The sequence below is a fragment of the Theropithecus gelada genome, chromosome 3 (genome assembly GCF_003255815.1).
Source record: "Theropithecus gelada isolate Dixy chromosome 3, Tgel_1.0, whole genome shotgun sequence".
Lineage (NCBI taxonomy): Eukaryota > Metazoa > Chordata > Mammalia > Primates > Cercopithecidae > Theropithecus > Theropithecus gelada.
This window is the reverse complement of record NC_037670.1, coordinates 23,602,167-23,618,782: the sequence shown is the minus strand read 5'-3', so window position 1 is coordinate 23,618,782 and position 16,616 is coordinate 23,602,167. Positions and strand designations below refer to the sequence as shown.

Genomic DNA, 16,616 nt, shown 5'->3' with positions numbered 1-16,616 from the left:
CATATGTAATAGGCTATGCCACTGAGGTTTGCGTAAACACTCTTTATGATGTTCACGCACAAAAACTGCCTAACCATGTGTTTCTCAGACTGTATCCAGTCAGTAGTGACCCATGACTGTATTAAACAAAAATTAAAAATTTCACTTAAAAAAACAAAAAGTAAGATCAAATAGGGAATTTTTTTTTTTGAGATAGGGTCTCACTCTGTTGTTGCCCAGGCTGGAATGCAGTGGTGCAATCTGGACGCGCTGCAACCTCCACCTCACAGATTCAAGCGATTCTCCTGGCTCAGACTCCTGAGTAGCTGGGATTACAAGCACCAGCCACCACACCCAGCTACTTTTTTTGTATTTTTAGTAGGGACAGGGTTTCACCATGTTGGCCAGGCTCAAATGTGGAAATTCCGTAAATAAAATGTACACCAGAATTTAATCTATGTGCTCCAAAATATTTTCATAATTGAGATTTTATTGGTTGAGGATCAGTACAGACATTTCAATTTGTACACAGTTCTTAACATATGTAACGAAATTCTAAAAAGCCATGTATTGTAATTCTTTTTTAAAGTTATTCCAGTGACTTTCCAGCTTAAAATTTGGAAGCAAATTTTCCTTAAGAGGCTATCAAGTACCAGTATCTTCACATGTTGGTCAGCTGTTACGTATGGCCCACCAGTTCACACTGAATAGCATGTACACTACGTATTCAAATCTGTAATCTTTCACAGCACAGCAACAAAGTTATCAGGAAAACAGGACTACCACAACCAAAGCTGTTACAGAGTGCACACGATTCCGACAGGGAGCGCCATGATCAAGGAGTGGTTTTCTTTAGGAAACAATTCTACTAAAAAACATGAGAATAGAAGTAAAATAAAATGTTCAAGACATTAAATGCAGGACTGACTCCATATTGCCATTTAATATGCTCTGTATTATAGGATATAAAAACTAACCCCCCATCTATGGAATGTTAAGCTGGCACCCGAGACAGTCAAAGCCTCCCGTAATTCAATATCCCACACTATTTTCTGGTTGTACCAAAAAATAAACAACCAGCAAATGATTTCACCTCTTAAAAAAAAGCATTTACACTTAAAAAATGGGATGAGGTGGGATTCCCTCCTTCTTAAAAATGTTTCTAGAGCTACTAAAAAACTTGCATTTACAAAATAGTTGATAAAAATATTCCTCTGGATTGTACAAGAAGGGAGACAGGGACCACTGGTAAGACATGGTATATGGTATTAATCAGACTTGGCTTCTTTCTCTCCTGCTTCATCAGAGGCTGGACTCTGCAAAAGAAAGGAAATTGAGATCTTTAGCACTTAAAACGTTGTCATTTTATTTATATGCAACTATCAGGTCTTTACAAAAGTCAATAATCTTTATTTGTAAAGTCACCTACTCTTGTTAAAAAACTTTTGTAACCACCTCCCCACCCCAAATCAATACTTGCGGCACTTCCATGGTCATGTTCATATACCGAGCAGCAAAAAAATGTGAGTTGCACCACATGTACATTCCAAGCTGAGGTCACTCTGTCTTCTTGTGTCAGCTCTGATGCCGTAACAACTGTTTTTCTGGTCTACTTAATGCCACGTATTTTACATCTTTGTGCTTTTTACTGATGATTTTGCTGTTTAAAATGGCCCCTTAGCATCTTGTCCAAGTGCTATCTAATGTTGCTAAATTCAAGGCTGTAATGTGCCACACAGAGGACGTATGTGTTGGACAGCTTTGTTCAGGTACGAATTACAGTGCTACTGGTAGTGAGTTCCATGTAAATTTAACATACATTAATTAAGGCATGTCTGAACAGAAATACACATGTAACAAAGTCACGTATTTATCAGTTGATGAAAATGTTGTGATCAGAGGTTTGTAGGAACCCAATCCTGTATTTCCCCTATGTGAAACGGTTTCATACTTGTGACAGCCTTATATTAATAGAACACAGCTATAAACAAGAGAGAACCAACTGTAATTTGATAATATGTACTAGAAGGTCAAGTTCTTCCTTTAAAATCAGAACTAGATTAGCAATGTTATCTTATTATCACACAATATTTGATGTATGGTTAGAATTAAGAAGTACAAGTCAGGAGCAGTGGCTCACGCCTGTAATGGCAGCACTTTGGGAGGCCGAGGTGGGCGGATCACCTGAGGTCAGGAGTTTGAAATCAGCCTGGCTGACATGGTGAAACCCCGTTTCTACTAAAAATACAAAAAATTTGTTGGGCATAGGGGTGCATGCCTGTAATCCCAGCTACTCGGGAGGCTGAGGCAGGAGAATCACTTGAACCCGGGAGGCGGAGGTTGCAGTGAGCCGTCCCAGCACTGCACTCCAGCTTGGGCAACAAGAGCGAAACTCCATCTCAAAAAAGAAAAAAGAAAAAACAAAGAAGGGAATTAAGAAATACAAGTTAAAAAAAAAAACTGTGATTGTAAATTTCTTAATTTAGGAATAAGTTTATAACTTAAGAATTTGATAAACATCAAATTTAATATCAAAGAATTTGATATTTATCAAATTCTTAAGTGGTATCAAAATTTAAATATCAAAATTTAAAAATCAATATACTAAATTACTTATCTTTTCTAGCTTAGTTAATATAACAAACATAAAATAAAGAGGCCTGGCTTAACTGAACCTTGCAGTTATTTTTTAAGAAACAGCTTCCAGGCTAGAGGAGTACAGTGGTGTTCACAACAAATCAATCAAAACCTGTTACACATTTCTTTGTTCCTTCTCTACTCCCACTGCTTGGTTAATAAGAAAAAACATCTTTTCCTCATAGCTTAAAACAATAAAGATTCAGCCTGGGTAACAGACACTGTCTCTAAAAATAAAGACTAATGACACTAGTCTTTTTACTTGCTTTATGTATATTATTTAGACCTTTAAGAAAAATACACGGCCGGGTGCGGTGGCTCAAGCCTGTAATCCCAGCACTTTGGGAGGCCGAGGCGGGTGGATCACGAGGTCAGGAGATCGAGACCATCCTGGCTAACATGGTGAAACCCCGTCTCTACTAAAAATACAAAAAACTAGCCGGGCGAGGTGGCGGGCGCCTGTAGTCCCAGCTACTCGGAGGCTGAGGCGGGAGAATGGCGTGAACCCGGGAGGTGGAGCTTGCAGTGACCTGAGATCGCGCCACCGCACTCCAGCCTGGGCGACACAGCGAGACTCCGTCTCAAAAAAAAAAAAGAAAAAAGAAAAATACAAACAAAACATTTTCATTAGAAACGAAAGTGTGAAAAATATGCCAGGAAAAATGCAAGTAAGGGTAATAAACTTTCGAAAATATATTTAAAAGCAACATCCAGAATATCAAAACAAAACAAAGATTAAATTATATCTCAAATTGAGCATATTAAAATTTCTTGCTCTTAAGCCATTTACGTATTTACTTTCCAATAGGATAAATCATAAACCATTTGTCCACTCATTTTGGGATACTGTACAAAACTTTGTTCAATATTATAAAGAATACTGTTATCTGCTACAAAAAACGTACAATGTAGTATCTACTGTTTAGAGTGAAAACACACACACGCTTCTGACCTCCTCAGTTTTCGTTTCCCCGTTTTCTGCAGGTAAATCTTCTTTAGTTTCTTGGTTAGCCACTTCGGCCTGTTTTCCCTTTGCTCCCCTTTTCCCTTTTGTTTGCACTTTTTTGTCTGAAGATTTATCCTATGATAGAATAAGAATATATTTTAAGTACAAACTTTACCCCTTATTTACATTTTGTTTTTACTTTTCTCCCTTCATGTCAGACAAGTAATGTAAACAATGGTGCTGACTTCATAGCAAGGTTTGAGAGGGACATCTCACACATTAGTGTGAAAACCCAATTTTCAAGCTTATGAAAGGATCTCATTTTGTATAGACTGTATCCATAATAGCTGTCACATTAATGTCTATCACACAACAGCTGATATACCTATTACATGCGACAACTTAGGGTTCACCCCAGTAATCAGGAAAACAGCGTATGCTAAGGAGATTTTAACAGTACTTGCAGGTCAAGCCTCATTAGACGTATGACAAATCCTAAAGCCCAAGCTATGCTTCAGCACTGTCGCCATCATCTACTATTCTCTGCAGTTCCACATGACAAGACAAATGAAGTCGAATACCGGAGGAGTCTCGTCAACTGTATTCCCACCCATCCCCAAATTTGTTGTGAACTTGAACAATACTGTCCTCACAAGACCTTAACCCTCACATTAAGACCATTCACCTGAAAAAAAGCACCATGCCGTACGGTCAGGTTGACTATCCTGCTACAGTTACTCCCTTGATATCATATAATGAGGAATTAAAAGAATCAATTTTGAATTTATCATTTTCATATAGGTGTTTGAAGAATCTGAAAAGTACAGGTATTTAAAATGACCATACTAACTTGACACGTTAAGTTCAAAATTTAAGCCATGTTAAAGAAACATAAAAATACTTTTGGATACCATCCATCAATACTGAGAAGAAAGCTTAACATTTATTTCTTGTTAGTAAGTATGCAACAGCAGCTAAATTAGTTTAGCCCCCAGCGGGTGGTATAAAAGACCCATAAGGATACTGACCAATTACTTGAGTTAAAGGGCCATAAAGACAAGCACACAACTTCAATGCTAACGTGGGTGGAAAAATCACTGCACGGTGTTCTGTACTAACAGCAGGATTCCACAGACAAAAATCACTGCACGGTGTTCTGTACTAACAGCAGGATTCCACAGACAAAAATCACTGCAGGGTGTTCTGTACTAACAGTAGGATTCCACAGACAGCATAATGACTTTTAATACTTCAACATCCTTCGAATAACAACTGTATCTGAGACAAAACTGCTACTACACACATTGCTATCACGAAGTTTCACAATCACTTGTGTACTGATTTCTAAAGATTTCTCATTAATTTCATAATCATTCCAATACAAAAAATACAAAACTAGGAAACAGTTAAAATAGAATACACAGTAATACCCTGAATTTGAAATATACCACCTGCAACCATTATCAGCTGATAAGCTAAATAAAACAAAAATACCACCTGTAACCATTATCAGCTGATAAGCTAAATAAAACAAAATTAATCAAGTTTCCCAAATGTTTGGACCTTCAAAACATTTAGTTCTAGGGAAATGACACACTGTAACAGATACGCCTTGAAAACATGTCTACTATGTAGTATGAAAATCAATACACCAAGTGCTTACCTTCTGTTTAAAGTCTGATCAACTATGAAGTCAAAGGTGTATTACAGAAACTAGATGTAAAAATGAACAAATCCCTTCTGCCCTTTTTTCCTTGGAGAAGGCTGACCTCATTGGCTCGTTCCTCAACGAACACTGACATGAAGACTTACCTGTTAGCCTCTCAATTACATCTGATGTCCCAACCCACTGAGAGTCCAACTTGGAACTGTTTTCATTAAAAAATTTACTTTACAGTAGATCTCAAGGTGGACAAAGATAAATAAGAAATAAGAAAAATGTAAAGAGGGAAACAGGCAGATATTTCAGCCAATTAGTTTTAAAAAAACCCCAACAACCCAGAATCAAAAAAGTAATAATATACCGCTCACACCAACATTTCAAACAAGGTCAGCTAATTTTTTAGGCCTTCATCAAGTTTCCGTGCTGTTCTAACTGTATACAGAGAATTACCACATTGTCTTCTGGTAATGAGATTGCAACTTGAAAAATACTATTCTCATACCTTCCTTGAAGCTTTATTTTTAAAAGGATCACAAAAACAGAACTTTCTGTTAAAGAAAACATAGTTAAGATTTTTGCACTCAGCTCTGTACAAAATTTAAAAAAGAAAAAACATCTTTGTTTTATACCTTTATTTAACAAGGACAAATTTAGTAATTATCCAAGAACTCCTCAATGTCAAGGAAATTAATCTTGCCTCTTCTGATGATTGTGCAGTGCTACACTTCTACCTACACTTTTAGGAAAGAGGTGAAGGCATTAACAAAAAAATTTTTTGAGACTTCAAACAGCAAACTTTCACCTAAGTTTAGAATAGAAATTAATCACCCCGTGAACATTAGAGCTTTACAGATGGTGGTTTCAATGCTAGATCCAAACACAAAGTTTATACACGTTTTACACATGTTCTGCTTTTCCACTCTGAAAGTTATCAAACACACGTATATCCAAAGCCAACTTCATTCTACAGACCTGCAATTCGAATCATGCAATCACGAATTAGGGAGCAGCCAAAATCACAGTTTTGTATAACTGCTAATAAAACACTTTTAGAGTAGTAGCGGTTATTTTCTCAGAGATCACAACTTCTGACCTCCCCATTCCCACCCCGTAAAAAGGTTAAGATTTCCCCAAGTTGGCTTGGAAACTGTATATATAAAAACTTACACGTTCCCTGCCTCAGTCCTAACTTGGATCTTTTATCCTCAAAAGAGGAAGTACAAGCACGCAATTAAAGGCCAACCACCAGCCACAATGTACGCAACGCAAAGAATAAATTTCCTTTGCAGACTTGCTAATATTTAATATTTTTTGTCGTCCCAAGTCTCCTAACATCTGCAGCAGCATTAGTGTGATATAGTCCTATAAACCAAGACGAATATATCCATTACATTTTACCCCGACCAGAAGAAAAGTTATTTACCATAGTTATTAAAATATAAAGCAAGCTCAAATAGCTAATCAAAATGAAAAGTCCCGCATTAAGGAGCAGTGTACCTAAGGCCCCGCTGCACCCCAATGCGCGTTTCGAAGCCTACCTTCGCTGCTGCCTTTTTCGGCTTCGCTTCCACTTTGGCAGGAGGTTTCTGAAAGGCAAAAGTAGCACTGAACGTCCTTACCCGGGACGACCCGCGAAAAACAAACGGTTACGGGGCTGGCTTTACTTACAGCTGACAACCGCGCCGATCTCCTCTTGGGCTTGGAGAAAGAAAAAGGAGAGTCAGCGAGAAAGGCAGGCAGGCCAGCGGCTCACGGGAAACCCACCACCCCCCGCAGAAGGCTCCGAACTCACCTCTTCCTTGGCGGCCCCTTCGGCGGAGCTGACCTGCGGGGACAAGAAGACGGGCGAATGCAGGCGGGCCGCAGCCCCAGGACTCGCGCGCCCGCACGGCCCCGAGAACAATGCCCGGCCGCGTGACGTCACGGCTTCCCGCCGCCCCGTTCGAATCGCCCCCTTGGCTCCCCCGGCCGCCGCACGTTCCAGAACAGCCGCCCCCGCGGCCGCCGAGCGCCCGCCTGCCCGCCCGCCGGTCTCCAAGCGCCTCCCGGGCCCGTCGCCACCGTGAGTGCAGCGGGGCCTGGGCCTCGCGGGGCCCGGCAGACGGCGGCTCCAGGGGGCGTGTGCGGGCCGCGGCCACCGCTCACCTTCCTCTTGGGCATCCTGGCGGCGGGGAAGGCGCGTGCCGGGTGCCTGCGGGCCGCGGCGCGCCGAGAGCCTTCGCGAAACTGGGCTGCCTGGCCGCTGCCACTCCTCCCGCCGCCCGAGCTGCTGAGACCCACAGCGGGGGCGGTGGGAGAACCGGATGGAACCGGATTGGGAGCCCGCCTCCTCCTCCCCCCGCGTCCCCTGCCGCGGGCTCCCCCTCCCCTCCGGCCGGGCCGCCCCCCGCCCCCCGCCCCCGCCCATTGGCTGTGGGGCTCAGCCCGCGCCCGGAATAGGTGAGAGAGGCCGTCACTCGACCTTGCGCCCCGCCCCCTCCCGGGCGCCCCCCACCCCTTCCCGCCGTCTCGCGGGGCCCCAGGCCCAGGCGAAGGGGGCGGGGCCCCAGTGGCGCTCCGACCTCACGGTAGTTTGTTTGAAGCCGAGCTGCGAAGTGCGGTCTGCGCGGTGATTGGCGGGAGCATGCCACGTGACCGCAGGTCCCCACCCACAATCCTTCTGGATACCTGGGCGCCTTCAGGCCACTGGCATCTGGCCCCTCCCCTCTGGGGTGAATTGGGTTCGAACATTTATAGTTGGTATCTTAGACTGGGAAGGGAGAAGGACAAGGGATACAGGAACTAGCAAATTCCTCCCGCCTCAGTCGGCAAGAAAGGCTATTCAGGGGCTCCAGCTTCGCAGGCCTGCGTGAAACAGGGCCTGGTGCGCAGGCGTTGGAGGAGGGCGTGGGAAGGAGAGCCGACGAGAGCTCGGCGTGGGCCAGTGCGCAGGCGCGGGACGCTTGCTGCGCTTTCACTCGCCCAGGTGCACACCTGGGGCTCCGATGCGAAGTTACGGCAGGCGGCCTTTCTGTGTAACTTCCTTCCTTCCTTTCTTTTATTTAAGACAGGGTCTCGTTGTGTCATCCAGGCCGGAGTGCAGTGGTGCAATCACGGTTCACTGCAGCCTCGACCTCTTCGGCTCCAGCGATCCTCCCACCCCAGCCTGCCGAGTAGCTGGGACCACAGTGCACCACTATGCCCGGCTAACTTTTGTATTTTTTGTAGAGGCGGGGTTTCACTATGTTGCTCAGCCTGGTCTCCAACTCCTGGGCTCAAGCACCCTCTCGCCTTGGCCTGCCAAAGTGCTGGGAATCCAAGCTGTGGAACTTTCTTCAGATTTCCCTGAGGACTGCAGGTGCACGACGGTCGTTTTTGGGCTCAGAGTAGGGCAGCTCTCAGATTGCAGCTCCTGCGAACCGTTCGCGACCGTCTCCAGCACTCGCGGACCCCCAGAGGAATGTTTTATTTTCTCCATAGCATTGATGGAATATATATCCTTATACATTCCATGTATATCTCAGCAAGAATACGCAAGGAAGTGGTACCAGCGGTTGCCTCTGGGGAGAACTGGGGAGATTGAGGGTAAAATTTCCCTTTCTCGTGTGTAGTGTTTTTTTTCACTTTCCTACCTGCATGGATTACCTTAAAAAAATACAACATCAGGGAGTACCCAAGTTTGTGGCAAAAGCATGCACTGAGCACTTGCCTTGTGGCAGGCACCGTGAAGTCCCTGGGGTAGAGATAATCCAGGTTTGTATCCCAAGCACTGGGTCTAGTAATTTAGTGGGGAGAGAAAGTACTCAATTGGCCTAGTAAAGAAAGGGGAAGCCATCGGCATAGGTTGGTCAGCATATTTCAAGGCATGCTGACTTACTAGAGTGTGGCAGCCCACCAAGACCTTTAAAGTGTCAGGGATGGAGATATGAAAAATGGACGTAAAGATCAGGGGAAAGAGGTAGAAAAAAAAGAAGAGCAGCCGGTCGTGAAGTTCGATCACTATCCAAAGATTGAGGGATACTGCAAGGTCTTAAGCAAGGGAACACTATGCTTTTGGACTTACCTTATAAAGATCTTTCTCCCATAAGAACCGAAGATGCGCTAGGTCAGAGGTGACAACTGATGGTCCACAGATGTTTTCTTTGGCCTAGTTTTTTTAAGTTGCCAACACAAACAAATGGAGCAGCCAGAACTCAAATGAAAAACTATTTGGCAGTATCCTTTTTTTTTTTTTAAAAAAGAAACAAGGTTTCACTCTGTTGCCCAGGCTGGAGTGCAGTGCTATTCACAGGTGTGATTCCACTACTCATCAGCGTGGGAGTTTTGACCTGTTCCGTTTCTGACCTGGGCCGGTTCACCCCTTCATAGGTAAACTTGCGGGTCTTTTGCTCCCTGGAAGGTCACCATCGTGGTGCTAATCACAGTGTAAACATCTGATCAGCACAACCCATTGTAGCCCAGAACTGGATTCAAGCAATCCTGCCTCAGGTTCCCAAGTAGTTGGGACTACAGGCGTGTGCCACCATCTCCAGCTGGCGATATGTTTTAAACTTAAACAGACACTTACTTTCAGGACTCAGTCATTCCACTGCTGGAAAGGTACACAACAAAAATGCTTATATATTTTCACCAGAAGACATGAAATAGAATATTTATAGCCGGGCGCGGTGGCTCAAGCCTGTAATCCTAGCACTTTGGGAGGCCGAGACGGGCGGATCACAAGGTCAGGAGATCGAGACCATCCTGGCTAACACGGTGAAACCCCGTCTCGGCCGGGCGCGGTGGCTCAAGCCTGTAATCCCAGCACTTTGGGAGGCCGAGACGGGTGGATCACGAGGTCAGGAGATCGAGACCATCCTGGCTAACACGGTGAAACCCCGTCTCTACTAAAAATACAAAAAACTAGCCGGGCGAGGTGGCGGGCGCCTGTAGTCCCAGCTACTCCGGAGGCTGAGGCAGGAGAATGGCGTGAACCCGGGAGGCGGAGCTTGCAGTGAGCTGAGATCCGGTCACTGCACTCCAGCCCGGGCTGTACAGAGCAAAACTCCGTCTCAAAAAAAAAAAAAAAAAAAAAAAAACCCGTCTCTACTAAAAAGTACAAAAAACTAGCCGGGCGAGGTGGCGAGCGCCTGTAGTCCCAGCTACTCGGGAGGCTGAGCCAGGAGAATGGCGTAAACCCGGGAGGCGGAGCTTGCAGTGAGCAGAGATCCGGCCACTGCACTCCAGCCTGGGTGACAGAGCGAGACTCCGTCTCAAAAAAAAAAAAAAAAAAAAAAAAAAGAATATTTATAGCAGAACAATTTGTTATAAGCCCAAACAGAGCAATCTAAATGCCAATCAACAAAAGAATAGATGAATAAATGGAAGACCGTCAGCAATGAAAATGACCCATATGCTACTACATACAACAATGTGGATTAATTTCACTAGCATAATGTTGAGAGAAAGATACCAAATCCAAAAGTGTGTACACTGTGTGATTTTATTCATATAATGTACAAAAGCAGGCAAAACGAATCCAGTCTGTTGGAAGACAGGATAGTGCTTCCTGGTTGGGGTTGAGGTGGGGAACTAGCGACTGGAGGAGAGAGCAATGGAAAAATTTGGGGGGCTGGCTATTCATGCTCGGTTTCTTGGTCTGGATGTTGGTTGTACTATGTTCACTTCATGAATACTAATTGAGCTGTTCACTTATGTTTACGTTTCTGGGTATATATAAGTTTTTTTTTTTTTTTTTTTTTTTTTACAGAGTTTGGCTGCTTTACCCAGGCTGGAGTGCAGTGGCGAGATCTCGGCTCACTGCAAGCTCCGCCTCCCGGGTTCACACCATTCTCCTGCCTCAGCCTCCGAAGTAGCTGGGACTACAGGCGCCTGCCACCACGCCCGGCTAATTTTTTGTATTTTTAGTAGAGAGGGGGTTTCACTGTGTTAGCCAGGATGGTCTCAATCTCCTGACCTCGTGATCCACCTGCCTTGGCCTCCCAAAGTGATGGGATTACAGGGAAGCCATTGCGTCCAGCCTATAATAAAGTATTTTTTCAACATGTCAGAGTCAGAAATTTTCACTTACAAATTTAGCTCTTCCACTTCTCTTGTCATCCTTTCTGCATACGTTCCACAGACTGCACTTGACCTTGTATCTTGTAAGGAGGTGTTCTTAAGCCATCGTCCTGCCTCAGCCTCTCATGGACAAATGATTTTTTTTTTTTTTTTTAATGGAGGGATTCTCACTCAGTCGGCCAGACTGGAGTGCAGTGGTGCTATCTCTGCTCACTGCAACCTCTGCCTCCTGGGTTCAAGCAATTTTCCTGCCTCAGCCTCCCAAGTAGCTGGGATTACAGACACACACCACCAGGCCCAGCTAATTTTTGTATTTTTAGTAGAGACAGGGATTCACCATATTGGTCAGACTGGTCTCAAACTCCCGATCTCAGGTGATCCACCCACCTTGGCCTCCCAAAATTCTCGGATTACAGGCGCGAGCCACTGGGCCCAGCTGACAACTAATTTTTGACAAGGACACCATGAATATGCAATAGAGAAAGGCTGAAGCAGGGAGGATTACTTGAGTTCAAGACTTTGAGAAAACCAGCCTGGGCCACATAATGAGACCCCTATCTCTTTTAAAAAAAGTATTGTATACTAAAAGTTTACTAAGAGAGTGGATCTTAATGTGTGAAGTGTTTTGTCACAAAAATAGCAGCAATCATCATAAAGCAGGTGCAGTGAAACTGCGAGGGGACAAGTATGTTTATGGCCTTGATGGTGGTAATGGTTTCACAAGTGTATACTTATCCCGAATCTCATCCAAATGTTTATGTTCAATATGTACAGTTTTGATATGTTAATCATCCCTGAATAAAGTGGTTTAAAAAAAGAGTTGGCAGGGTGCAGTGACTCCTGCCTGTAATCCTAGCACTTTGGGAGGCCAAGGCAGGAGGATTGCTTGAGCCCAGGAGTTCACAACCAATCTGAGCAACACAGGGAGACCCCTGCCTCTACAAAAAGTAGTAGAAAAAAATTAGCTGGGCATAGTGGTGCATGCTTGTAATTACAGCTACTCAGGTGACTGAGGCTGGAGAATCACTTGAACCTGAAAGGCAGAGGTTGCAGTGAGCTGAGATTGTGCCACTGCACTCCAGCCTGGGCGACAGAGAGAGATCCTGTCCCTCCCAAAAAAGAGCCAAGCTTGGCCGGGCGCGGTGGCTCACGCCTGTAATCCCAGCACTTTGGGAGGCGGAGGCGGGTGGATCACGAGGTCAGGAGATCGAGACCATCCTGGCTAACACGGTGAAACCCCGTCTCTACTAAAAAATACAAAAAACTAGCCAGGCAAGGTGGCGGGCGCCTGTAGTCCCAGCTACTTGGGAGGCTGAGCCAGGAGAATGGCGTGAACCCGGGAGGCAGAGCTTGCAGTGAGCTGAGATCCGGCCACTGCACTCCAGCCTGGGCGACAGAGCGAGATTCCGTCTCAAAAAAAAAAAAAAAAAAAAAAAAGAGCCAAGCTGCCTGTCCTCATAGGACTTGTGCTCTAGCATGAGAAGACAGACAATAAACCAGTAAACAGGATACTTTGACATAGTTGTAAGCACCTTGAAGGAAGAAAACACAGAGTTTAGCCTGAGAGGTTGAGATGTAGGATCGGGTTATCTTGGGATGGGGGAGACCAGGGGTACATATTAAAGTCGTTTAGGCAATGAATGACTAGGATCTTGGCTGTAGGGATGGGGATCCGTGGTAGTGGTGGTGAAGTGGGGATATATATTGGTGGGGAATGGCAGGACTCTTCAGTGAATCTGATGTGAGACAGAGCACAGAGACTTTTGGCCATGAGCAATAGAAACCCAAATTAGCATCAACCACGAGAAAGGAGAGCATCTCCAACAATAGAAGATGGATGTGGGATTCATAATAGGCTTGCCCTGGGTCGTGGACTTAGCAGCTTAATGGGTTATCACAGTCCCAAGTTCTTTTTTTTTTTTTCTTTTTTTCTTTTTTGAGATGGAGCTTCACTTTTGTCGCCCAGGCTGGGGTGCAGTGGCGCGATCTTGGCTCCCTGCAACCTCTGCCTCCTGGATTCAAGCGACTCTTCTGCCTCAGCCTCCCAAGTAGCTGGGATTACAGGCGGCTGCCACCACACCCGGGTAATTTTTGTGTTTTTAGTAGAGACAAGGTTTCACCATGTTGGCCAGGCTGGTCTCAAACTCCTGACCTCAGGTGATCCACCCGCCCCACCTCCCAAATTGCTGGGATTACAGGTGTGAGCCACCGCGTCCAGCCTGTTTCTTTTTTTCCTCTTTTGTTGTGCCTCTTTCTAAGTTGGCTTCTTTCTCTGTCTGAAATTGAAATTCTATGGCCGGGCGCGGTGGCTCAAGCCTGTAATCCCAGCACTTTGGGAGGCCGAGACGGGTGGATCACGAGGTCAGGAGATCGAGACCATCCTGGCGAACACGGTGAAACCCCGTCTCTACTAAAAAATACAAAAAACTAGCCGGGCGAGATGGCGGGCGCCTGTAGTCCCAGTTACTTGGGAGGCTGAGGCAGGAGAATGGCATAAACCCGGGAGGCGGAGCTTGCAGTGAGCTGAGATCCGGCCACTGCACTCCAGCCCGGGCGACAGAGCGAGACTCCGTCTCAAAAAAAAAAAAAAAAAAAAAAGAAATTGAAATTCTAGGTATCATATCCAGATTACAGCATCCAGACAAATAATGTCTATTTTCTCAGAGTGTCTGTCAATGGACTTTTCTTAGAATTTAGAATTTAGTCACAGTGAGGGGGACTCGGATACCCTTTTGACCAAATCAGGCCCACCCCTGGAGTTGGGCCGGAGTGGAGACAGTAGACACTTGAACAAATGAGGGCTCTGTCAGGAAGGACAATGAGAAGAGTTGATGTGGCCTGGTATTCAGCAGTATCTACCAGGTTGTGTGGATGGGGAGCCATTTGTCCTGCCAGGGACGCAGAGAGTTTGAGAGGAAGCTGGTAGGTCTGGTGTTGATGCTTTACGTTTTGGGAAATATCCGGGTCCAGCAGGCAGTTGCAGCTACAGGCCTGGAGCTTAGGAGGAAGGAAATATTTGAAAGAAAAGAGATGTTCGGGTGAGAGCTGAAACCTTAGCATGTGGAGGGGTCAAATGGGGAACGTAAAATGCCTATAGCTGGCAACTAGATATGTCACCCATTGTCCTGATGAAGCAGTTTCAGCGAGTGGCAGGGCAGAAAAAAAGCTGATGGTAGAGAGTGGAAGGGAAGGGAAGAAATGGGAAGAGCTCTGGATCCTACACTGCTGTAGTGGACCACACTGTTTCCCTGGAAGCCCAGGATCTGAGCTGGTTTGTCCACATGGTGAAGACAGAAGATAAACAGGGTAGATGTGACCCAAGCCTGTGAACCAAGGAGAAGGTAGGAAGGGAGGTGATGGTCAGAACGTGTGAGTGCTCAGCACTCATCACTCTATTGGATATCCAGGCTGCTGCAGAAGGATGAGAAGCAAAAGACGCAAATGAGAGCAAAAACACAGGGCTTGACACAGCTTGTCTATCATCACTATGATGGATGAGCTGGCCAGAGACACCCAAACACAAATACAGACATATAGCTCACCATGCAGCATATGTTTCTAGGCTGTTTCCAAACGTTATGGATACATGACTGTGTAATTAATTGTCATTAGATACGATGACTGGATTTCTGTTATTGCATGTATCCCTCTAGTAGTCCACAGTACTGATTGTTATTTTAAAAAGAACACTAAGCCAGCCATAAATTGGTCACATTATTCTCTCCTGCTCACAAATGAAGCCCGGTTTTCCAAATATGGAAAGGAAGGGTCCCTTGCTTTTCTCCGATATAGCTCAGCTTTTGTGGCTTCAGAGGATAATCACACCCTCTAAGGGGCAGCCATTTAATATTCAAGACCTGAGTGAAACCCCTCCCTGCAAAACCTACTCAGATATTAAGGGGCACTTGTTCTGCCTCTTTTTTTTTTTTTTTTTTTTTTTTTGAGACGGAGTCTCGCTCTTTCGCCCAGGCTAGAGTGCAGTGGCGTGATCTTGGCTCACTGCAAGCTCCGCCTCTCCAGTCTACGCCATTCTCTTGCCTCAGCCTCCCGAGTAGCTGGGACTACAGGCACCCGCCACCACACCCGGCTAATTTTTTGTATTTTTAGTAGAGATGGGGTTTCACCGTGTTAGCCAGGATGGTCTCAATCTCCCGACCTCGTGATCCGCCCGCCTCGGCCTCCCAAAGTGCTGGGATTACAGGCATGAGCCACCGCGCCCGGCCTCTGCCTGACTCTTGAAATCACATGAACAAGCTAAAGGTTTCCCTGTCTCTTGTGAGCTATAAAAGCAGAGGCAATGGTACAGACATGTGTATCTGACATGGCCTGAGGGGCGCTCCATTCTGAAGCCTGCAGGAGGAAGCTGCCTTAAGTTTGATTAGATGTTGCCCTACATCTGTGGTTTGGAGTGTTGGCCAGGATAATAACTAAACGCAGAAAAAAATGTCGTCTAAATGCTTTACATTTTTCTTTTTTTGTTTTTGAGACTTAACTCTGACACTCAGGCGGAAATGCAGTGGTATGATCATAGCTCACTGTAATTTCAGACTCCTGGGCTCAAGAGATCCTCGTGCCTTGGCCTCCCAAAGCCCTGGGATTACAGGCATGAGCTCCCGGGCTCAGCCAAGGCCTTTAATATCACATGATTTTGCATCTTCCTCTTGTTGCTTGTATTGATCATATTTGCATGCTGCAAAATGCTTTTTCCGTGGCACTCTGCCATGTGGTCATCTCAACACCCTGAACTATATGTGAAGTACCATCAATTTAGGTTTGATCCAAAAAGGACTTTCTCATTATCAAAATGTGCCTGTTATGTTGCCTGGGCCAGCGAAGTTATTCTTTCCATTAATAGCTCTAAATGGAATGAGAAATCTTGGACTCGTAGGTTAGTCTATTTTACTTGTGTGTTTATTTTGAATACTTTCGAAATGTTTGGTGAAACTTAATTTGGAACATTCCAGGGTGCTCTCTCATCTCTGAGCCGACCTTAAAGAAAAGGGGAGAATTGTCTCTTCAGTGTGTCACTTGTGGGGCTGTAGGGGAGGCACGGAGATCACAGGTTGCATTTTTCACTGGAAATTTTCTAACACAGACCTATTAATCAGTCTAGTCTATTTTTCCATGGGAGGGAGATGAAAATAATGAAGTATATGAAATCCCTTATTAACCCTTGCGTGCTCAATCCCCACATTAGATCAGGGCCTTCTGTATTTAATAGCATTCCATACTACTTTTTTGTTTTGTGTTTGAGATGGAGTCTTGCCCTGCCACTTAGGCTGGAGTGCAGTGGTGCGATCTCAGCTCACTGCAACCCCTGCCTCCTGGGTTCAAGCGATTCTCCTGGCTCAG

At 45.2% G+C, this 16,616-nt stretch overlaps 1 protein-coding gene and 1 non-coding gene across 3 annotated transcripts; both read right to left on the bottom strand.

Annotated features, from left to right (window-relative positions):
• Positions 1-449: 449 nt before the first annotated feature.
• On the bottom strand, positions 450-8,078 carry HMGN1 (high mobility group nucleosome binding domain 1). Of its 2 annotated transcripts, none has more exons than XM_025380578.1 (6): positions 7,893-8,078; positions 7,018-7,050; positions 6,894-6,923; positions 6,764-6,811; positions 3,569-3,697; positions 450-1,295 (listed from the first exon to the last, which is right to left on the bottom strand). In XM_025380578.1, exons 1-6 carry the CDS (start codon positions 7,953-7,955, stop codon positions 1,248-1,250), a joined length of 351 nt encoding a protein of 116 aa, XP_025236363.1. In that variant the 5' UTR covers positions 7,956-8,078; the 3' UTR covers positions 450-1,247. The 2 variants fall into 2 exon arrangements, with proteins under 2 accessions (XP_025236363.1, XP_025236364.1); XM_025380579.1 differs by lacking the exon at positions 7,893-8,078 and adding an exon at positions 7,371-7,460.
• Positions 3,775-3,879, bottom strand: LOC112621993. The gene has a single exon (XR_003118902.1). It is a non-coding gene; the product is annotated as a small nucleolar RNA U13 (small nucleolar RNA).
• Positions 8,079-16,616: the final 8,538 nt, after the last annotated feature.